The following is a 24,871-nucleotide window of genomic DNA, read 5'->3' on the forward strand; positions in this document are numbered from 1 at the left end:
TTATTTTATAGACAGTTAGTAGAGAATTACCCTACTAGGGATGAAAATCTGAGCTATAACAAATTCAGAAACTGTTTCAGCGGTGGTTTGACACATCTGCACAGGGAACTTCTGCATGAATACAGCTTCTCTGTCAGGAGAATACTATTTTAGTGCCAAGCCTTCATTTTATTACCTTAATCACTACTGTAAAATTATCTTTAAGTGAGATAATTGTATATGATTGTACCATTTGCACATAATTTTAACCTATTGGGCTTTTCTACTTTGCAGTCAAGCATTTTGAAACTTGGCCTAAGCTGCATTGGCAAAATACTTCTTGCATATACAACTTGTCTCCAGCAGAGAAGGTTGCTGGTTTAGTTGTATCTGCAAGTGTTTGGCTGTGCAGACAAGCCTTTTGGTCATTACAAAGTGCACATTAAAAAGTGTAACATTATGTTAAAAAGGGAATGGAAATAAGATCTGTATGGCTAAGTGAATTAGCAACTTGCTTATGCAGAGAGCAAGAAGGGCCTTTGCTGGTTTTTCTATGTTTCACCCTCTTAAGCTATGTCTACATTAGTGAGCAGTATAGTACCAGCATATCAGTAGATAGAAGCAGTTGCTCAGGCCTATACATCTCCAGCATATATGGCTTGGGGATTTTACACTATGAACAGCATGTGTTTTGGGGATTTTGCTTCAGGTTAGTTTTAATCTGGTCCCCCTGTCTGAGGGACCAGTTGTTGGTTTGAACTGTCTCCTTTAGGATTTGGGTACTATTTGGTGTGCACCTGGAATGGAGCTTCTGGGTCTGTTTGCTCAGAAAAGTTTACATGACCCAAAGCCACTCTGTGAACAACACTGACACATGGTAATTGCAATGATTTAAGGCAGTATGGGGGCTTGCTTTAAAACCTCATTGCTATTATAAACCAGACTCTGACTCCTGTTCTTTGGAATCATGGGGATTAAAACTGGGATGGTTTCCTGTCAATCAATATGTAGAAGGAAGAGTCCTGTCACTTCTAGAAGAGCAGATGTTTTTCCATATCATCAATTCTTTTCTAACCCTTTGGAATACAGACAGACAGAAACCTGCCTGCTCTCTCTGTGACTTTTTTTCCCACCCTGGATTTGCTGTGGAGCAACATTCAGGTGGCAAAGGAGCATCTGTGAAATACTCTGTTTCCCATCTCTGAGGTCTTTGAGGTTAATCAAAACGCAACAGCTCTGTTAGAACAGCTGTTGCACAGCTTTTGAGGTGCTTGGCTTGGGCTATCTCAGTGTCAGTCTGCCTTTCCAACAGCAGCCTTAATTGCAGAAATAGTAAACCAGTATCCCTGACTAAATCCAGTGGATTATTTTTTCTAGCTTTTGCACTGCTGCAGAGAGGGGTGTGGAAACCACCTTTACATGCCAAACCAGGCACTGTGTCTGCTCTAGATGCTCAACTGGGGCTGTGTGAGGCCCAGCAGCAGATGCTTTGAATTCAAAAGTATTCTCCCTGGCCTTACTCACTTCTTGATAGGTCTCTCTGGGAGCACTCTGAGGGCTTGTGAGACTAGGACGGTGCAAAAGGATCTCTCAGGAGGCGTGCATTTCGGATGCCTTATGGTCCACAGGCTCCCCAAAATATGGATGTGGCCACAGTATTCAGTTTCCTTTGCTGGGATTCTCCTTGGAGCAGCCTAACAGTCAGATTGTCAGTTAAAATGGCCAGATTATTCTGGTGCTGAGCACTGTTTTCTGTTCATCTGCAGTGGCAATTTTGCCCTGGTGTGAGGCTATGAGGCCCCATGTACTTGCCTTTGACCTCACTCTGCAGCCAGATATTCCTAAGCTCTCTTCAGCGTGTCAATTTCTTTGTAAATGCCTTCTTTTCAGTGTAACCAATCTCATTGCGTAGGACTGATTAATTTTATTCTGCAGTGCAGAGATCTTCTGCATATTGAGTAGTTGTGCAAGATGCAGCCTGGTCACAGGCTTTGTAGTTTTCGAGTACCTGATTTTATTACGCCAGATAGTGAAGCAAGTCTATGTTGCTTGTTCCCTGTTTACTGTCAGGGGTTGGATGTAACCAAGCTATCTGTAAAGGCTGGAAAGCAGGGTAAATTACCCTTGGCAGGTTTTTAGGCTATCACAGGGTGGCAGATTCAGACACTTGATGTAGCTCTAGCCTCTCTGCCCAGCACTGCATTTGTCCATGTGGAAGAGCCCTATGTGTGTTTGAATGAACTGGTGTTTGGGCCGTGTGTTTTCTCTGTCAACCACAGTGTCACAGGATGGGGGAAGGACATGGGATGGATGAAAGAAGATTTAAAACACACTTTTTTTGAGGCTGTGTTGAATTCTTGCTCCTTTGCTATTCTGCCTTGCCCTGTGGGGGATCTATTATCAGTTGCTCATCTTAAAGTTTTTAGTGGTCTTGGGAAAAAAGTAGAGGAAATTATGCCATGCAGGGTCAGGCAGTTTTACCTTTTACTGTTTGATTAGAAGGTGATGACCAGCCTTTTGTTTTTATGTCCATTAGTTCATTTGTTTATTAGAGAAGCACTATCAAGGTTAACCCAGTTGATTAAATCCTAGTTGATTACTATTGGGTAATGTAGTTACTTAAGCCTCACTTCCAGCATAGAATTTGTTTTCTATCATGTTCAGAACTTCTTGTCTCCAGCTGAGTTGACAAGTCCCTGAAGTCAGCTAGTTTGTCTGGCCAGAGATGAAACTTGCTAACTGCAAAGGAAAGAAAACTGTATGCTAGCCAGCTTTGCCAAGCTACATTCACCACTTCCAAGAAAAGTTAGAAGATGATGAAAATAACTCTCGTTTCATTTTCTAGTCCTGATGGATCCTCCATTTCTTTAGAATATTTGTACAGAAGTGAATTCTATATCCCCACAATACAAAATCTGTGATAAGCTGATAAACTTGATACTGATGTTGACAGGTGAATAAAAAAGAGGATAGCTGTAAAATGTATATTATATCTATTATGTAGAGCATGAGAAATAGCTGCAGCTTTCCAAATGCCAGTAAGAGCAATTGTATAGCTAGATGTCCACAACTGTGTATATAATAGAGACCCTGGCAGTGCCAAGTGCTCAAGCAAGTTACGTCACTGAGCACTTGGGCTTTTCCTATGCAGTTGTCTTTAGGGTAGAGCTGCTGGATGGCTGTGCCATGCTGGTTATTTTTGGCCAGCAGTATACCATTGGTTTTGATACTTCATGTATTAACTGAATAAAAAGAAACTTGACTGATAATTCTGGAATTAAGCTGAGTTTGTGATTAGGGAGGTCAGAGGTCACTGCTGATGCGAGAGGCAGGCCTTAAATAAAAATTAGTGTTTGACATGGAGAGATCCAGAGCATAATTTTTAGGCTGGTGGAGGGCACCTCTGGAGGTCTCTTGTACAACCTCCTGGTCCAAGCAGAAAGAAATAGATCAGGTTGCTCTGGGCCTTTTCCAGTGAAGTTTGAATGATCTCCAAAGGTGGAGATCCCACAGCCTCTCTGGGCACCTGTTCCAGGGTTTGACCACCCTCGTGGTGAAAAAGAAATGACACCTAATAGGAATTTCCCATGTTGCAGCTCATGTCCAATGCCTCTCTGTGCGCCTCTGAGAAAAATCAGGCTCCATCTTCTCGGCACTCTTCTCTTAGGTGGCTCTGACCAGCAGTTAGATCCCCCTCTGCTGCCTTCCTAAGGCTGAACAAACCCAGTTCTCTGACATTTTGTCATGGTTGTTTGAATGTCATGTTCTCCTTTTCCTGCAACCATCCGGGTGGCCACTGGTGGACTCATGCTGTTATGTCAGTGTTGGTCTTGTACTGCAGAGGCAATGCAAGAATCGGTAAGGTAACAGTAATAAAAGTAACAATAATTGCCATGAGATTTACGATAATCTATGCAGTAGAAGTTTCTTCAGTGTTTTGGGTGGACTGTTAGCAATGAGACAGCCCATCTATGGAGATGAATCACAAAATAATTTTAGCATGAATTTAAAAGATTAAATTCTTGAACTCCTTTGTGGAGAACAGTGGTTATTTGTTTTCTACAGGTGAAAATGGAGGAAATATGGAGTCTGTTACAAAAAAAACCCCCTTCAAATTGCAACAATAATGTCACATATTTCTTTCTTACTGTTTATTTGATTAGTTTCATTGCTGTATTGAAAATACATTAGGAATATTTAAGAACTTAAATGAGTAGAAGATTGGAATGAATATTGGTTTCCAGCACTTTGAAATTGATCCGTGTGGACAAATACACTCAAAAAAGGATCATAATTTAATTTTTTTAAGTGCTGTGTAATGAAAGTTTTTCATGTAATGAAAGTTTTTAAGTACTAACATGGAGTTTTTATTTGTATCTCTACAAGGTGATGAATATCTATCCTAGGGTGGAATGGTTTTCCAGATACTTGAAGTTATTTTTATACATGAGGACATGGTTATTGACTGTAATTTTTAAGTTCCTTCAGAACAAGGATAGTGAAGACCATTTCAGTAACTGAAATATTTGTATTTCTTACCCCGTATTACATGGGAGATTATTATGTTCATTTTAGTTTAAAGGCAGCAGTAGAAAGAATATTTTTCTATGGGTGAACATTAAAACATTGCCTTAACTAAATGCTTGGAAAAATGAATGCATGTGAAACAAAATAAAACACATGTTCTCTGAAACTTTTCTCAGGTCAGTGTTTATGAACATGAGGCTGACTTATTCCTCCAACCTATGTTAGTTAACAGGCCAAAACTCTTTATAATCTCTTGCTCTGTTCCTTTACTTTGTTGGAAGATAACTGCTTTGTTTTAGTAATAAACAAGTACAGATATAGGACTTATTTTCTGAAGTATGAGCTCGTGATCTTCTGTAATACCAGAGTGACTGTTCAGTGGAACAGTCTAGCAAAGGAACAAGTGTGATCTGGCAGTTAGTGCAGCAAAATGGTTGTGAGGCTCCCCATACTAAGTATACCTTGAAAAAAAACTTTTTTTTTCCTTTTCTTACTTTTCTGGGTTAAAATATGCTTTGCTACTCTCTGTGGTATGATCTTCATGCTTGAGGAGGGCATGTGTGAGTGAAGAGGGCTATTTCCTTCTGCCTTAAAGGAAAGTATGACAGTCCCATCATCCTGGCTGCACAGGAGGTTGTTAACACAATTGTTCTTGCGGGCTTCATAATTCTGATCAGCCTCAGGACTGATCTGCAGCAATCCCAAAGTCACGCCTGACTGTCAGCCTCCGTCTGCTGCTTCAGCAAGGCATGAACTCCTCCAAGAGAGCAAACAGTTGTAACCTGGTGCCTCCTGTAGCTGGAAAATGAGTAAGTCTCAGAAACCCAGAGGGGTTGATGCTGCAAGCATTTATCCCATCTATATGACCAGCTGGCTGTACATACACCACCTCTAAATGTGACCTGCTTTCTCTATACTCCATTATATTCCTTTTGTTTCATGCAGGAATTGGCACAGTCTTCCCTTCCCCCCTTTTCTTCTTCTTTTCCTGGTGTTGCTTGTGTTGCAGAATAGTGCATGGGAGAGCTGTTCAGGGAGAGCCTCAATTCCCAGGACCAACAACAGGTCAGGTAGGAGCCCATTTTAGGCTGGAAAGGAGGATTCAGTATAAAATCAAGTCAGTTTGGGGATGTGGGTCATCAAGAACTGTCAGTCAATTCATTATTTCAAAAATTATAATAAGCAGAAACATGTTGTCGGCCTAAATGTGCATACAATTCTCAAAGATGATAAATTAAAAATTTAAATGCTTTTTCTTTCTGTAAAATTTTGTGATCCAGAAAACAACAATGTTATGGAGGAAACTGATTTAAAAAAAAAGAAAAAAAAAAAGGTCTCAGGAATATACTCGAAATCAGAAGAGGCAGTACCGAATTAGCAGGGATGTGTCTTAAGTCACAGTCAAGTGTATTGGACACTACCACTCCTGTTTTTGCTGAAATGGTTGATTTAGGTGGCCAGGTTCTCCCTGTCAGAAGATTGGTTTTTAATGTTCTTGTCTGTAGTTTTACAGCAATAAAAAGCACATGGTGTCCTGCCTATCAGTGCTTTGCAATTATTTAAAACAATAAAAGCAAGTAAAACTTTGAGTCATTTACCCTTTTTACCACACAGTAGCTCTCATTGCCAGTAGAAACAGTCATTGTTTTGGCTGTTGCCTCAGTATCCATCTCCTGGTGCTCTGAAAGGCAAAACAAAGCAAAATGGGACTCACAGTATGTCTGTAAGTAAGCCAGGCTGGTCTGTGTGAATCTGTACAGACTTAAAGGAGTCAGTTCTGGGATGAGAGTGGACCTGCGCTGGCCTGTCCATCCTGTCTGAGACCTGTGTAGATTGCCAGTTTGCTGAAGCACACAGGTATCATAAGCTCCTAAAGAAACATAACTTGTTCTTTCTGAGGTTATCCAGATATGTTGACTTTGTAGCCACAAATCTGGCTTTGAGGCTGCCTTCACATTGGCAGGCAGCATAGCCATCCATGTTGGGACCCATGGCAGGAAGACATGTAGGACAGTTGAGGCTTGCTGGCTATCCCTTCTTGGTAATGCCCAGGCCAGGACGTGTGCTACATCCAAACAGTGTCTCAAATAGTTCCCTCAGAAAACCAAAACCCTGTATGTCACAATCAACACTGAATTTGCAGATAGTAGGAAGCCAGCGGCACCCAGTACTCATGGGCACACACAGGATATGGGCTTGGTATGGGAGAAAAAGGATGAAGGAAGAGTGTGCAGGCTGCCTGATGTATACTGAATAAGGTACTTTCCTGATTTCTGAATATCTTTTCCTGCAATACGGTGGCTTGTGACATTCCTTGATGGTTTCAGCATGGTCTTGCACACTCAGTCCTGAAACTGGACAATGTCCTTAAGTCTGTGCCAGAAACACGAAGAATCTGCAGCCACATAACCTTCCTACTTATCTAACCAGATATAGGTGGATACTAGGATTGGTTGGTGGGTTGGTTGGTTTTAAGCCTGTTCTTCCAAAGGGAGTAAAGGGTAGCCAAGGCTTCTGTCCCTCCAGTTCTGGTTGCCAGCAGCTCTGTTATCTCCCTTGTGGTAGGAGAGACTGTGGGTGTTCTGCTGTGGGATACTGCTGGGCCCTGGAGGGCAGGCTCTTGATGCTCTTACTGAGAGCCCTGGGATGGAGTTTCATATTCCCCAGTTGTATGTATTGCTCTGGTCAAAGCTCTAGTTCTCCAGTGAGAAAGCTGCTTCTTTGTCTCCTGCTGCCCTCCAGGTCTCTATTCTGTCATGTCTTGCTGTCCCCAACAGTTTTTGATGCCTCAGGCCTATGGTGCACACAATGAGAGCAATAGCAGTGTCCTGAGGGTGTTACAGGCAGTGCAATTATTGATTACTGTATATGTTTGTTCTTTCTTTTTTTATTTTAAAACTGGGAAGTATCAAACAATAAGCTTTGGTTTAAAAACTAATTAAAATCACCATTGCTTAAGTGATAGAAAGAAATACAGGGCAAAGCTATGCAATGATACTCACCCTCTTTACTGCTTAGAAACCCCACCAGGAACCAAATATTCACCATTGTGGTGTGCATCAACCTTTACTCTGTTATCAGTAGTCTGTTATTAGAGGAACGCATGCATCATACTTCCCCTTTTGCTGATACAGAGAGTACACCATCACAAATCATTACAGGGCAGGAGCTGAAACCACAGCCTCCATGCTCTCTGCATTTTTATTTTTTTTTGGAGGATAAAAAAGGCATCACCTGCCTTATGCCATGTGATGATATGTAGACGTTGTATCAGCACTTTTGTACCACAGGGGATGAACCTAGAGGACTAGCTGAGTGTTGCGGGATGGCTGGTTGGTTTTGATTTTGCCTGAATAGATGTAGTTTGTACTTCATGCCAGAACTTGAGATGGAATTGCCTCGTTTATTTCCTTCTTTTATTATGCAATTGCTTTAATGTTTAATGGAGTTTTTCCATAAGCATCTTTCTTTTTCAGATGTTTCTGACTATTTAAATTGGGGTTCATCCATGTTGAAGTAGCATTAGTTTAGCTGTTTCAGGGTAAGCAATGCTAATAGGCAAGTGTAGTGGTGGTCTGTAAAGTCAGCGTGTAAAGTTGGTGTAATGAGCTTAAGCGTGCTGCCAGTGAACCTGTGAAACCACGTGGTCATGTGTGCTACCCATGGTTTAGTTCAGGGATGGTAGTGGCTGTGGTGGTGTTGCATGCACATGGTGGTATAAACTGTAGTTTGTCACACTCTCACTTGTGCCCTGTGTCAGTTTGAGGATTTGAGGATCCCTGACACTGATTTCCACTCATGGCTATTCCACAGGCAGTTTTCTTGTTGAATGTCAGTACACTCCTGAGCTACGAGACTGGGAAGTAGAAACAAAATCAATCTGTTCTGCAAAACTCCCTGCCTGATGCCACTTAACGGTTACAAGCCCTTGATCAGAAACAATTTTTCTAAAAATCATGATCACAGGGTTGTTATCTTATGTTCTATTCTGTATGTTTCTGTTTCTTTTCAGGGAAGGATCATGTTTGCAGATTTATTGGCTGTGGAAGGAATGAAAAATTTAATTATGTGGTCATGCAGCTTCAGGTGAGTTCTGTGCTTCCCCTCTCCCTGCTGCCCCATGGAGATGGCATCACGGGGGAAGGATTTACAGTGAGAGAATAAGGCCAAGCACTGGTGTAGAGACTTTGGTGTACATAGAAAGTGGGTGGAATGGGAGACAGTGAGAAGGGGTGGTGTTGCTGTGCTATCCCTTGGGATAGCTCCAGTTGTCAAGATGCGCTAAGATATTTCATAGCTCTGCTTTTCTGTTTAAGGTGGCTTTCTGTCAATTTTCTGGGGAAAGCACTCAGTTCAGAATGCTCACAGGAGCTACCCACAATATCATGCAGCAGTGGCAGCTGTTTGAAATATCGCCTGCTGAGCTCTGTGATGCAGCATTCAAAATGTGTCTTGTATCAGAGCTCAGAGTGCGGAGGGAGCCAGTGGTGTCACACCAGCGGTGCAGTCTTCTCTATTAAAGGAAGTGATCTCTGGCTCCCCTGTCTCTACCAAGCTCAGCAGTAGCTTGGCTTCTGCTGTGAAAATGTTTTCTCCTGTTTGAACACTGCTGATATTAAGCAATATGGGTAAATACTTGGGTAGCTAGCACATGGTGACTGTACTGCTAGACAGCCAGCTAGCCCTATCAGAGTTAGCCAGCTGAAGTCTTACATGGTGTCTGCACAAGCCACAATAACAGCAGGAGCTGCAGGGGCCTCTGCATGGTTCAGCATGAAACTTCACCAAGAAATCATATATAGTTAGATCTTCAGAGCCCAAATATGGTGGTACTGTTATGAAAACAGCTTTCTCTTTCACAAAAGCAGCTTTCTTTTACAGCATACAGTCACAGTAGAAAAAGTTGGAGGGGAGCAAGTGGGAAGAGATGGCTGAGTCAAAAACACATGGAAGAAAAGCCTTTAAGAGAGGGAGATTGTCCCTGGCTCAAGGGGAATACTTTCAAACTAAAGGTGCTTCTTTCTGACACGGTTGCCTTGGAAGCTGGCCTGTTTCAGCACCTGACATAAGACTTGACAGGGAACTTGTCCTATCTCTCTTGCAGCTTGTATGATCAGGGCTTTGCTGTGCAAAGCACCATATACAATACAAGCCTACCCTTCCCCTGAAGAGCTTACAGCCCATGTCATGTTTCTTTATGTATAATTTGGGTGATAGAACATGCTGAAGGAAAGTGAGAAGGTTGAAGCACTATGTAATGAGAAGTAAGCTGGTGCATAAACTAGAAGGTTATTTTTAATTAGTGAATGGTGAATGAAGTAAAATAGACACCAGCAGACCCCAGTACTTCTTTAAAATAAACTTCTGATTCTTTTGAAGTGTAGTTCTACTTTGCAAGGCAGTTGTATAAAACCAGTAAATTCCTGATGCTTGGGTTTGCCTTTTATGGACCATTGGCATCCCAACTGCTGTTACGGATAGAAAAAACCTTTTGCTCTCTAACCAACCTTGGCAATTGCTGCTGCTGCAGTGTGAGTGTGAATATGATTCTCGAAAGGGCTAATCTGGAGCTCATGGAACAACAAGGCTTCTAACCCCCCGATCCTGTCCTTAACAAGCCTGATGAAGATGACTATACCTTGGGAAAAAACTTCTCTGCACAGAATCTCTTACTTTCTAGTCTGTTCTTGACTATGTAGCTGAGCTCATAGAGTAGGCAGAGCTAAAAATCATTTTGTTATTTGCAAATGAAGATTTTGATACTTAAAGCATTAGCTAGTTTTGCACCATCACTCTTCAAGCTAAAATTCTCCTTCAACTTCAAGGTCTGCTGAGACATGGTTTATCATGTGTCCCTCTGACTATTGTGTACTGCAATTCCCCCTTTCTCTTCAGTCACTGGGACTGAGGCTTCCACTCTAAGCTTTGCAACTCATTGCATCTGCTCTGTTTCTTAGCCAGCCCGATAGTTTTTATTTGGAAAGTAATGCCCATTTTCTGTCTTTTCCTGGGGGCAGTATTGGATATTCACATGCCTTGGGTTGTTTCTGGAGAGCAGGTGTCTGAGACCATCTCCCAAACCAGCTGGGGAAAATTATGGCATATTTCAGTGTGCATCTCTGAAAAAAATCTGCCTTTCCCTATTACCATTGGATAAGAGAGTTGGTGTCCAAGGAATCACTTTACAGTGGAAAGAAAGATTTGCTGTCAATTCAGTAACTCGGATCGTTCAGGATAGCAATGACAAATCTGTGCAGCCTCTAGTAAACTGTCACAGAAATTAAAAAAGATAAGCACTAGAGAAGTAGCTTAGTCTTATTTTGTTCATGCTAAGGAGCAAACCTGGGCCAGTTGCTGTGGCTTGCCTGTATCTGTATTAGCTGACCTGTATCAAGTGTGGTTGTTCAAGGGACCAGAGCCCTGAAGTGAAACATGGGTCAAAACAATTTGAGAGACTAGTCATACGCTAAAAGAGCCAGTTCCAGTTGGCCCCTTAATGTCTGTAAATAACTTGAGAACTGGAAATGGGTGGATGAATAGATGGCATTTCACTGGTTTGGAGAGCAATCTGTGTTTTCTCATCAAATGTTTGGAATCTTTTATATATCTTCTGTTGTGAATTTTGTTTGAATACATCTGGACTTGTATTATAAGCATGTATGTCTTTGCAGAAGCAAGAGATTTTGTAGTATAGTGATAATTGGCATGTCCCTATAACTTTTGTTCTTGATGCATGTTCTCTGAAAGTGGACTCTTATTCCTAATGTTTTTGATCAGTTGATAAATGCATTAGTTCTGTGTATTAGAGAGGTACTGTGCCATAGAATATACTCATTTTAACACCTTCTTTCTCTTTACAAATCTAGAGGTATAGACAAAGCTGAGATGACAGAGATCAAAGAACACATTCTTCTGGTGTTCAGTCTGTCTTTCGCCCCCCCCCCCCCCGCCAATTGTCTTTATTTTCATGCACAGCTGGTAGACATTTTTTCCACAGAAATTTAATTAACTGGAGGTAAATTACCAATTTTTTTAATAAGTATTTTTTAAGTCAGTGGAAAAATCCTCCTCTCCTGATTTTGGGTGTGATTCTCTTGATAGACAACTTTCCCAATTGTGGCGTTGCCACAGCAGTGTTGACTTGAGCTTGAGCCAGACAGTTGTGTGTAGGGAGTTTCTGATGAAACTGCTTCTATGAGCTGTAATAGATAGTGGCTTCATGACCTGCTTATCATATTTGTACTGCTTTAATCTTTAGATGGCTCAGAGAACAGTCAAAGGTTGTTCTTAAATCAGCTTCTATATAGTCTGGGCTTAACAGTAAGAAGATCAGCTCATACAGTCTGAGGCACTGCTGTCCATGCCGTGCCTATTTCCCAAATAGTACATCAGCTGACTTCCCCAAATAATGGTCTGGTATCTTCTTGTCAGCAAATACATCACTTAAAAGTTAAAATGAAGTATTGGAAGATCATATACAAGAAATAAAGTAGACATAAGGTGAGCACCTGTCTGATTAGCATTTCTGGTTTTTTGGGGATGCATGTTAGAACTTGCAGCTGTGAAATGCTATGCTTTAGTGTGATGGTTTAAGTGTTTTATTGATTGTTTCAGGGCCGAAATCTTGCAGACCTCAGAAGAAGTCAGCCTCGAGGGACTTTCACACTGAGCACAACGCTGCGATTAGGCAAACAGATTCTGGAATCAATAGAAGCCATTCACTCTGTGGGATTCCTGCATCGTGACATCAAGCCTGTATGTTGTTTTGGAAATTTTCCTTTTGGTTGTATGTCTCTCTGTGCTGCTTGAGTCAATAGAGACAGTCTGAATATGGGCAGATCTCAGTGGAGGCATTTAGGCCTCCTTGCATGCTCCCACTGTCTGATACGTTGGCTGTTTTCTATAAGTACAGAATAGTAATATAGTATTTTCATTCCTTTAAGTGCATAGCAAACTAGTTTTTATCAGCAGAGGCTGCTCCATGTTAGTAGCTGTCAATCATACTTGTACCAGTCAAGATCACATGACGAAGCAATCTAATTTTGAACAATCATTTGGAGTCCAACCAATTATTACTATAAAAGAGGTTCAGAAAGGATGTCTTGCTCTATGACCCATCACTTAAATACATGAAATAGCATTTATTCAACTTAGCTAAATAATTCTCTTAATCTTTTCTGAGCAATTGCTGAAAAAATTGGAGCACAGTTTCCAGTGTCAGAAACACAGTCACGGTGTTGGTCATCTGCCCAGATGAGGCACAATAATTCCAAGCCTCACTGTAGGACCCAGTCTTTTTCCTGCAGCTCTTCACTACCTGACCTGAACACTTGTTGCTACATCATCCCTGAGAACATCTTCCTTTCAGCAAAATCATTTGCTGCTTTTAAAATCAGCTGGTTTTGCCTGAACAGATTCAGCTGAAAATCAGTCACTAATTTGACTGGCCACAAATCCTTTAGCAGCCATCCATTATGGTAAAGGATATAACTTTATGATGGGGGTTAAAAAAGAGCTGCACCACTTGCTTGTTGTCAGTTTATTTACTAAGAACCAAACCCAGTGTTTTTTAGATGTCTGAATGTTCAGATAAATTTAGGTAATGCAGTACATTGGATGGAGATTCTGGGAGTTAGGGCAGAATAATGCATGCTAGTGGCTGAACCACGAACAGAAGCATTTGTCTACAGTAACTCCAGCCTGTTATGCAAGTGATGGAGCTCTCACTGCAGAGCTAGTGGTGTTAAACGTAGCTCTTTCTTATAGCAGCTGAAATTTAGCTAAGCTAATGTGACTTTTAGTTATTTTGAGACTCCACAGTCACTTATCTGCAAAGTGAACTTCTTAACATGGCAGTGATTCTCTAATCATGATGTTTAAGATGCATCTTAAAATTCTTCTCTTTGACTTATGTTTCCACCAGAGGCATGTGGGGCTATATAACAAAGTTTTGTTAAAAAATGGCCACTCTTACCCAAGTTGCTGGTATCAAATTGATTTTTTTTTTTTCTTTCTTTGTCTAGTCCAATTTTGCCATGGGCCGCTTACCTTCAACATACAGGAAGTGCTACATGTTAGACTTTGGTCTGGCCCGTCAGTATACCAACACTACTGGTGAAGTCCGGCCAGTAAGTAAATTTTAAGTAATTTTTTTCCACTTCTGCAACTGCTTAGGCATGGAAAGGTTTTGTGATTTTTGTTTGGTTTGTGGTTGTTATGCTTGGTCATTATATTGGACTGCATTTTCTGCAAGGTGAGAAGCATCAGGTTTTCTGCAAGGTGAGAAGCATCAGACTTCAACTGAGTTGGGAATCTAAGAAGGGATGCTTGCTTTTGTCTTACAAGGTGTGTGGCTTTTATTTCTTTTTTTTTTTCCTTCAGGATAATCATGTTTTCCACAGGCTTGGAATACTTACTGAGTACATTATGGCCAAGCAAAGAGGGTGAGCCCAGTGCTGGCCATGTAACTTCTGTAGTCCCAGAGGACTGGTCTAGTTCAGTTCTCTGTGATCTGGGGAGCCAGGTCGGTGTGTTCTTAAAGCTCTTTATGAAAAAAATGCTGGAAGTTAGAGGCTGACGTGATCTCTGGGGCTGAGCTGACTGTGAACTGCAACCTGTAATGCTGTTCTCACCCTTGCCTGGCTTTGGTTTTGTGTATATTGCCTCCTGTCCGGATTTCTTAGCAGGAGTATTTCAGTGTGCCTGCTTGGAGGGGAGGTAAGGGCAGGGGCATAACTTGCACCACATGATATGTGTGTGTTTTTATCTTCAATCCTTTTACCAGCACTGTGTTGTCTGGGCTTACTCATAAGGACATGTTAAGCTTCAGATGCTCTAGGTATCGGTCAGAGCATTCCTAGACTTATTTCGGAACACAGCGCAAGGAGGGAGGGCTCAGGTAATCTCTCTGTTTATCATTCTAGGCTTATACCTTTTGGTCTGCACATCTTTTCCATCTGCAAGATAATTGTTGTTCCGGAAAATGTTGACAATGTGAGAGCTAAATTCAGAGACTCTGTAGTGCAGGATATGATTGGGGAGTGGGAAGAAAGCAAAGATGGGTGAGCAGATTTTGTGTCTTTAGTAGATGAACACAGCTGGGGGATTTTTCTTCTATTTTCTTCTTTTTTTATAAGTCTTTTCAGTTGGACATCGCAAGCCTTTTATTTTTAGCTGTAGATGGGAGCAGCTCCAAAGGTTGTGTCTGCATCTTATTCTTAAAAAGACACACACTGTGTACTACTGGTCTTCCTTGTAAGTGCTGTTTAGTTTGGGGATAACCCTTCTCCATATTGCCCTTCTCAAAATGCAGCCCCACTCTTTTCCTCTTTCTGCAGTCAGAATTCAAGTCCGTTACGGTTTGAAACTGGCATTTGGTTTTCTGTAAAATTTCTTCATTGCTTCAGTGAAGCAACTATGTTTTATGTCTGTATTTCAAGTCCCATTGTTCGAACACTGTTCTTTCTTCGCAATTAAAGAGACTTAATTTTTCCAGATGCGTTGTCTTTTCGGTCCTCCCTTTTCTTCCTTTCTCCCATGAATTTAAAATTACTTCGCTTTTATTTTGCTACATCCTTAGAGAATACTCCCGGGCCCTGTTTTTGGAAACAGCACTACATCCAGCCTTGACATTTTTCAGAGAAAAAGTTTCTTCAGCTGTGTCTCACAAGCTGTGTCCTGCTTGGGTTGGTGTGGGTGAGGTAGGGCTTTGTTAGGACACAAGACTCTGAGAAGGTTGGTCTTAATCTTGGTCATTCTGGTGGTTGGTTGCTTGCTTGCTACAGATGGGTCTCACAGAAGGAATAGTGACACATAATCTTTTCCTGAAAAAAGACACGGGGATCTCCAGAGGGGTGGGAGCATGCTCTGCTGAAAGTGGTAAAAAGTCTCGGTTTGTTTGGGATGTGGGAGGATCATATGGAGTAAAGTCTCATATACCTAATGTACCTATTCTCGCATGCCACACATCAGGTGGTGAGGCTTTTTGACAAAAATGATACAATAAAAAATACATAAATATTTACCTCAATTCCTTTTAACATTATGTTATAGTCACTGGGCTGTTCGATCCTTTTGTGTCCCTGCTGCCTGATACCACTGTTGAGTCCCACTTACTGGAGTGAGACATTTGCCTGAAGAAACATGGTGTGATTGCTGCCCAAATAATGCCCTGAGGATTAGGAAGGAGATGAGGATGAAGGGTGGTATGAAGACAAGTGAAATGAGATTTCTTTTTTTGTGGGTTTTTTCTTTTTTTAATTAAGAAAGTTATCTTTTATTTCACCAAAGAGATTATTTCAAGCCAGTAAAGTAGATTCTTCTTTCTCCATTCTCTTTCAGTTCCTTTATCCATGAAGAATACAATTCCCAGATTTATAACATGATCATCCTGAGCCTAGGTTTTTTTGTGATTTGATTCTGAGGTACAATACACAAGATAGGTAGGGGAAGGAGCTCACTTTCTGTTTTTCTGAAAGCATGTCTGAATTTTGCTTTCAGTCGTATTCATTTATCAACAGAAGTTTTCTGCTCAAGTAGGTTCTGTGCAGTTTCCTACAATTTCAGAAGCATTGTCATACTTTATGAATAATACCATAAAAAATATCTGCTGTTTTCACATGCTCTGAAATTCATAACCTCAGTCTTGCTTGTAAGCTTTTCAGAAAGACTCTGAATGACTTGCTAGTAATAGAGATAATGGGCCTGGCCTTTAGGATGCTGTGGTTTTGTTTTGTTTTTTTAACTTACCTTTTGCTGCCTTATTTTTGGTCATTTTTCTATTTTGAAAACACCTTTGATTTTGAGAAAGGGAAAAGCCAGTGATTCTGTGGAGCAAAATCCTCTAGAAAGCTGTGTTGGTACTGAGTTTATGTATAACTTTTTTTTGTGTGCAATTCACTGGTGCCAAACAGTATGAATTTGGTTTTATATGAAAAGGCAAGGAGCTCCTTAGTAGGCAGATAGCATAGGCTGTCACTAAAAAGGTCTCATTCTGATTTTCTAGAGATTGATTAAAGCTTTAAGGTGGGATCATTTCTAGTCTCTGTGATCTTCATTGAGCATTAGTTTCTCCATCCTCAGCTGTTACCACTCTGGCTTTCCAGACTCTCTTTCAAGGGCTACCACAGCAGCTTTTGCCTAGGGAGCTGTTACTCTGCTAAGCTTCTGATGAGTACTACGTATTTGGTTTGTATATTTTTACAGAGGGTAGCTACTTGACAGTTCAACTTGATTACTCAGCATTTGTAAAGTTATGGGCCACTTGGCTTAACTAAATCCAAATTTATTCTGAATCTCAATTTATTCTGTGCTTCTAGGAAAACAAAACTAATCTACCTTATGTGGGATGCTAATATTAGCACAAATGCTACTCTTTGGAGAAAAGCTATTGTCGCACAGATTTGTTTTCATGGGAACAGTCTCACCCCTCTACCACTTGCCCCTTGCCAGATGTTGCAAAATCTCCTGGATAACAGTCTGTAGGAACTCACATTGCACTATAAAGACAGAAGATGGTTGGAGCCAGAAGGTGTGTAAGGAGGCATCAGTGACAATTTTTCCCTCTGTTAGCAATCAGGGGAACTCAGCTGTTCTCAACAGTCTCATTACTTGATATTTGTCTGAGGATTGTAGAAGTCAGTCTTTGACAGTTACTCCTTTGGACAGGTAGAGCAGATGTACATCAGTCATGTAGCCATTTGGTGTCCGTTGTGTGCTGAGAACTGCTTAGGGCCTGGCTGAAGGCTGTTACTTTGGCTACCATCAGCATTTCTGGCATTTGGATCAGAGTCAACATCCTGGCTAGCTGGAGGGGCTCTGGCTATTATGATAAACAGGGCAGATGGCTAGTGCAAAAAATTTTAATCTTCCCAGAGGGTTTTGTTTTCAAACACTTGTGAGGACAGGGAAATGAACGAAAAGACAGGCAGTTTGACAAAACTGCTAGAGGAGATGCTGATTTCTTTACTGGTCCTCCCTGCCGCTCCAAGCCCCACTCTCTCCTGTTTGAAAGGTGGCAAATACTGGTTAAGATCTGTGATCTGTATTCAGCAGGGTATGTTTGACCTGGGATTTCCCATTTCTCAAGGGAGCACTGTCAGTGATAATTCACAAAGTATTCCTGGTCCATTACCTTTAGTAACATCTTTTGGTGCTCAATACTTACATATTTACTGAAACAGAGAGTGGAAAAATTACTTAGTCACAGTAAAAAGGGCCATCTCCAGGGCTGTGAGACTCCTGAGATCCCTTTTCTAGGGAATATGTCTTAATTTTGTGCAAAGCTGTAAAGCTTTGGTGAGAGAGATTGCAATATGCCTGCTCCCATTCTGGCTGTGGCTTAAATACACAATGTTCATGGTACTCTGCTGTCAGGTGAGAATACAGGAACTCCTGTAGGAGAGGAGGTTATTGAACCCGAGATTTCCAAACTTTGGGTGAATGATCTAATGCTGGAGAGAAGAAACTGTGCTGCTGTTCAGTGTTGTCCTTTTTTTGTGACTCTGAACCTTCATTTCTTGTTTTTCTGGTTCTGCTCAATGCTCACCAGAAAACTCCTGGATTGCTTCACCCTGCCATATTGCCTTTCCAGGTAGATACAGGAGTTATTCAAGCGCTCTATGATTACCAGGACTTGCAATTGCAAGGCTTCCTTCAGTTGCCTAAAGAAGGCTTAATCTACTTTTTCTTCTTGATCAGGCAGTCAGTAGCGGATGCTTACCATTACGTTACCTGTGTTAGTTGGTGCTGATCACTTACCCATCAGTAATGACTGTCTCATCACCTGCTCTAAGGAGAGCTTCAGACATTCAAGCCACTCCTGTGAAAACATACCTCCTTGCCTTCCCAGTCCTTCTTTCCATTCATTGCAGCACTCAAGTCATGCAAGCTGTCCCACCAAGTCTCTGTAGTCCCAGTGAGATCATAGTTTTGCAACGGCACATGGACCACTAACTCCTCCTGTTTATTTCACATGTGTAGGTGTTTGTGGACAGGGACTTGAGGTGGGCCAGCAGTTGTGTTGCTTTCCCAGAGGAGGCATGAGGGCTTCTGTCATCCTCTCCCGAGGCGCCTCCTCACAGCCTCCATTCTTCTATTTCTCTTCAGGTTACAGTAATCCTCTCTCACTGTACCTGATTTAAGCCCTCCTCACTAGGTTAGCAAGCCTAGATGCAAAGCCTTCACAAAGATGCTCTTGCCACTCTGTTAGATGGGTCCCTTCTTTCACCAACAGTCCTTTTTCCTCAAAGGGGGACCCATGGTCATAGAAGCCAAAGCCCTGTCTTTGATACCTAGGTGTTGACTTTTACAATGCATCCAATTCTACCTAGGTCTTTCCCACTCACTGGCAGGATTTAGGAGGACAGCACCTGGGCCCCCATGCCCCCAGATCTGTAGTCACTCTTAGTATACTCAAAGTTACCACTTGAAAAGCAGGTGCTTTTGGTGCTCCCATGAATGAGCAGCAAGGGTTAATAGAGTGCCACACAAACCTTGGCAATCTGTCCTTATCATCTGGTATCCAGGCCCTCAACAAGCCACAAAGCTCTCAAGACATCAAGTCAGGCCAGTAGATGGGGCTTCCATTTCCTGCAGGAAGGGGTCTTCAGTGACCATCACTCACCTTTGCTTCTTGGTATGGACATTTGTTTCAGGCTCAGCTGGCTCCCCTGACAGGTCTTGTTCCTCCTCACCCGTTCCCAGGTTATTAAATCTATTCTGCAACTGCAGATCTGCATGTGGAGCAAGAGCCTCCCTTCTGCTGCTAGCTTCCCTTCTTTTGCAAGTCTCCATCTGTTGCTCCTTTGAGCATAACTGCTAGTTGTCCCTTTTTCCTTGCATTGCAGGATTCATGATCTTCGCTTTCAGAGGCTCTGTGAAGATTCTGTTGATCTCTTGTTCACCCTCCCTGATGCTACACAGTCTGCTCACCTCCTTTCCCACCTCACCACAGCTCCTTCACCTGGCAACTCCGCACCTCAACCAGAGTACTTCTCTTAGAAATGAGGCCACTGAAGAGGCACCAGCTGCTCTCTGCAGCCCAATGTGGATGGCCACATTCTTCTCGTGGGGCTTTTTCTGGGTTGAGGTCTCCAATGTGCTAAAGATAGTTGCATCAGCTGATGCTGGGGACCAGGCCCCTGTGGCAAATCACCACCATCATTGCAGCCTCAGTCAGGCCCACGCTGTCCTGAGCAGTTTCTGGGCCCCTTCGCACCCTTGTTTTGCTAACTGCTGTCACAACTGCTACAGCTCTGTTGGTTGTCTTTTTACTGTGCTGCTTATAAACACCATAAATAGAGGAAAAAAATAAATAAAAATTTTCATGCTTTTCATGCCAAAGTTTTTGTTAAACATCGAGAATCTCCCAGTTAAACTTTGATCTAAAGGAAATCAGGTTCTGAATTTGGCTGATCTCAAAACTTTCTTGTCTCATGATATGACAAATAATGTAACAGGAGAGGGCAAACTGAAAACACAACTTTGACCAGGTTATATCATAAAGTTCTTGTTGTGTGCATGTCTTTAAGAGTTTGTTGCCTCTTCAAAGGACAACTGTAATTGCTACCACTCAAATGAAAGAGAAACATTGTCTTTTGCAGTGTAATTTCTTGAAGTGTGGACTTTCTCAGGGGCTGATGTTTTTGAAAATTCAGATGTACTATGTGGAATAGGTTGCCCTTGTCTTTATGCACAAATGCTGCAGAGAACACTGTTGGTGATACGCTACTTTCCCTTAGAAAAGCTGTGTAGACTTTTCCTAATTACATCCCAGCTAGCCACATTTCTACTGATTTTGTTCGTCAAGAAATTTTCAAGTATTCATTCTGGTGCGTGGGGTCTGAACCAACATTATACCTTTTAAAAATTAGTATTGCACGTGCCAGATTAAACAGAATGCAGCGGGGCTGCATCTGCTCAGCTACATGTACCCTACCTGTAGGATATCCAGAAGCACCTTCTTTAGGACTGGAGGCAGGTTACCAGATGAGATGCATCGAGCCAGTGATATAATTGTTATGATCCATATGGAATAGGATGATGAAAGCTACAAAACCTTTTTTAGTGCCTTTATACAAATCTAGATGAGATAACAGTTGATGATGCATAAGATACCACCCATCCAGTTTCAAAGAAGGTATTGCAGATCTAAACAGTATTCAGAAGGCAGTAATGACAAACTCACATGAAGAGGGATCAAAAAGATTGTGATGATAACCTGAGCAAGAAGATGAATAAAAGGAATTTTATAAAAGTCTGTAAAATACTATGAAGTCTTGAGAAGCGAATGAGAGAGCCTCTGTTCTCTTTGGTTAGATAGGAACAAGATATTCAGTGAAATCAGTGATAAATTTAAACCAATAAAGGGATGCATTTATTCATGAGGTATCACTTTCTGCCACAGGTAGACAGCATGCATTGGGAAGAGTAATACAGCAAATGTGTGCAGGTCAGAGACTGGTCTAAATAGCAGTGATGGGACAGAGTGTGCTTGGGTGGGAGAGAACAGTTCTAATTTCACATATATGATAGTGGCCTCTGAGCTGACAGGTGTCACTGATAAGTGAGACCTTGATGTTATGGAATAGTTTCATGGAAACATGGGTTTGATACTCAACAGCTTTCAAGAAGGTACTCAAACATTAGAAGTCATTGGTAAAGGAATGCAGGATAAATCAGAGATCACTGTTGTGACCCTTGATGAGATGGGGGTGGCTTTTCAAAGTTCTCATAGCATATCTGAGAGAAAACTTTAGGCTGATCTGAGGTGGACTGAGTATCTATTGGCCTTGTTCTTGCAAAGAGCCTTTCTCTTTGTGTTGGTCATAGTGTGATGCTAGCAGCAGTTGTGGGTATAGGCCATCTCTGCCATCTACTATTAAAAGAGCTTGCTTTAGGGTGCTTTACTTTTTAACCCCTCTCCTCTGAGATTTTTGCAGTGGCTTCACTTTGTGGTTGCATGCGGACAAACTAGCCCAGCAGCCGGAAAATGGGTAAATATAAAATCTGTTTAGAAACATTTAAAAAATGGAGATAAAAGAAAGAACTGGTGTTCTCTTGCATATCAATGGTCTTCCTGCAGAACACTTGCACCCCACTTTTGCCTCGTGGGAGAAGAAAATTGGGAAATATAAGTAGCCTGGGGGCAGTACTGTCTTGGACCAACCTGACCTTTGTCCAGGCTACTGATATATAGGAAGCAGTTTTTCCTTGCCTTAATACCTAAAGCAATCCCATTGCCTCATCGAAGGCTGCTGTCCTTGTTTTTCAAGCTTACGTTCTGCACCCTCCTACACCCCACAATACCTTCTTCTCCATGGGACCTTCCCAGGATTTATGCTGTTGAATAACTTTAGTGGCAAGGAAGCATAGTTTTTTATATGGCTATGCTGATACGCTGACGTGTTATATACTTTGTTATCAGCACAAGGGTTCCCAAACAAGTGGGTTTGAAGTGGGCAGTAGTTCAAGCCATGTGTTTTTCAGTCATGGAAGACTTTGAGATCTGCTTAAGAAGAGATGGCTTATGGAGGGTATCTGTTAGTTCAGCTCTAGTTAATAAGTGCTTTCAGATGCAGAGGGTACTCTTCTGAGAAGCAAGTCTAGTTTTCTCTTTGTGACACCCCCTCCACCCCCCAACCCCCCCACACCCAAAAAAGTCCATTTTGGGGTGAATCCCAAGACCTTCCGTAACAAATTTGATATTTGTCATGGTTTAACTCCAGCTGGCAAGAGAGATGCAGAGGATGCAGAGAGCTTTTTTTAGGGATTTAACTATTATTTCATCTAGATGCAACCTTCTGCCATGATTCAGATAGAGACATGAGCAGTTTTATTCACTGTGATGTCCTGGTTGTACAACCCACCTTTGCCATGCAGCGGTATAAGCAGTCAGTGTTGATCCACATCTTAGGACAACAGAGCTAAGCAACTGGGGAATGAATGGAAAAGTTGGGTTTTTTTAAATTTGTGGAAGTATCTTCTATAGAAAGTGCACAAGTCAAAATTTTTATCTTGCATTAATTTTTGTAGCAGAGAGCTGGACTAGCAGAACATGTTTGATACAGAGAACTAAGGCTGAAAAGAAAATTTGAACTTGGAGGGGAAAATAGACATAAACATTGTTATACAGATGATATAATGAACAATATATGCTTGTATAGTGGAGGTGTTCTGAGTCATGAAGGTCTTCTGGGCTAATGTGGGTCAGGTTTTGGACAATAACTCCTTGATCATTACTGGTCTTTGTTCAGGTCTGCTAGTTTTGTCACTAACATGCAGTATAGAAAGCATTATACTTTTCCTCTGTGACACCCTGCCTTCAGAAACGTATTCCTTGTGGCTCCACAAATATTAATTGAAAGTGGTCGAGGGTTTAGCAGCTTGGTCTTAATTATTTATTTGAAAATAGAGGAGAGGCTATGTTTGTCCTGGAGTCTCTCTCCTGTTGCAGGACCTGACACTGGGCTGTTATGCTCAGCAAGCATTTTTTTAGCTTAATCAGCTGCAGCCCATTGATTAGATCTCGATCTCCTCGTGGCTCAGACTGCACTGCAGTAGATTGCAGTGCCTTGCTGAAGATACTGTACATGTGCAAGGGTGGCTCTGTGAGTCAGTGGGCAGAAATAATATGTTGTAGGCAGGACAGTGCATGGCCTGTTTAGAAGAGAATGATGAAGGCTGCAGAAATGTGTCAGCTAATTGAGAAAAAGGTATTTACTTTCCAAATGTCTGTGCATAGTGTTAAAAATAAACTTTGCTGCAGTGAACAAGGTATTAGAAAAGGAGAGTATGGTATGTTTTTCTACTAAGTAGTTCTTCCCCCGTTGGAAAATGAGCTACAAAATAACACAAAGGATATTAACTCCTACATCCTAAGACCCCAAATATTCAAACATAGAAGCCCAGCAGCTTTATACTTACTTGGTACTTGAAATATATGTAAAGCTGTAATGTTATGTAGGAGATTAACATTTTGCAGTAGAATAAACAGATTTGTGGAGCTGTAGTACTTGGAGTACTATATTAGCTTAGGAAGGGATATAATTTTTGTTTTGAACTTTGTATTGTAAAAAGGTAATTGGAGAAAAGGCTGAAACACAGCATAGTCATATTGGTTCACACAGAGATGGGGAAAAGGAAAAAAAAAGGACCTATGTCTTTAAAAATATTGCACATTTAATATATTATAGAAATGCTGTTTCTGTGGGAATGGGTTAGTTATAAAACAGATCATCGTGAAAATTATGTAAAGGTTCTCGTTGTTACTTTCATTGGAGTAGCAAATTTGGACTTGAGAAGGGAGTTCATGTTCTGGTTTAAAAAATTACAACTACAGAAAGCCAGTGCAGTTGGAATTAAATGTATGAAAAGCAGACTAGCTGATGAATTTGAAAATCTGTTAGCAAGCAGAGACTCTTGTATCTTGTTACAACTAGCTGTTTCTCTGCTTTCTTCCCCTGGAAGCCCTGGTTCAGTGAGAGTGACCTCAGATCATCTACATCAGGTTGCTGGTGGTTTTATTTTATGTAGAGCTTTCTGGTTAGAGCTCTTGTGCTACAGGGGTGAGGGAAAAGGAAGGACAGCTAAGGCTTGAATTCCATATATGCCTGCAGGGAACTGAGATCCTGTTTTCCATTTCCGAGTGCCTTTACTGCCAAGCTTCAGGGGGGATACGATATGTCTGAATGTGTCATTCCTTCTGGTCAATGCTGTTCCACTTGAAGCTCTGATTATTCTTTGCACTGGACTAACAGAGAGAGGAACAGAAAACTATTACTGTGTCCAGTGGTGAGGGAACAGGGGCTTCAATCCCTGGGCAAGTGAATGTTGAGTTGGATTGCAGGTCAAGGCTCCCCTCCATCAGGTAAGTGCATTTGCTGCCAGGTTACAGAGTACCTGTCATACACTCTCTCTTTTGGTAATAAATACTCAATTACTCTGTGCAAAAGGGATCCTTTCCAACATGGATGCTCTTAGACTTGCATCTCAAAGCACCCTGTGGCTTAGGGGTGAGGGGGTGCTCTGGAAGGAGGGAGATGTGGTTTTCATGTCTGTCCAAGGGGTGGAGAGATTTGAACTTAGCTCTGCCGCATCTCAGTGATTGCCACGACTGTCTTTTGTCTTACTCCTTTTGGTAGAAAAGGACCGTCTTCTCCATCTGACTCCAGGAAAGCATTATGAGCTGTAAACCCCAAATGAGGTGTGACTAACTCTACAGTGCTTTCCAAAACATTTCCATTTCAGTGGTTCCCCTGCTCTGTGTTACAGCACATGAAAAACTTATCTTTCTTACTTAGCACTCCCCATGCTTTCCATGGGGATATTCTGTGCTACTTGTTCCCCTATGGGACCATGCATGTAA

General features: G+C 41.6%; 1 protein-coding gene across 1 annotated transcript in view; it reads left to right on the forward strand.

Moving 5' to 3' along the window:
• The window catches only part of TTBK1 (tau tubulin kinase 1), a 118,277-nt gene that overhangs the window by 28,377 nt on the left and 65,029 nt on the right, over positions 1-24,871 (forward strand). Inside the window, exons 4-6 of the mRNA XM_072857154.1 lie at positions 8,519-8,592; positions 12,121-12,261; positions 13,530-13,634. Coding sequence (XP_072713255.1) covers positions 8,519-8,592; positions 12,121-12,261; positions 13,530-13,634 — 320 coding nt within the window. The remainder of the gene's footprint in view (positions 1-8,518; positions 8,593-12,120; positions 12,262-13,529; positions 13,635-24,871) is intronic.

This window comes from Ciconia boyciana, chromosome 3 (genome assembly GCF_034638445.1).
Source record: "Ciconia boyciana chromosome 3, ASM3463844v1, whole genome shotgun sequence".
Classification (NCBI taxonomy): domain Eukaryota; kingdom Metazoa; phylum Chordata; class Aves; order Ciconiiformes; family Ciconiidae; genus Ciconia; species Ciconia boyciana.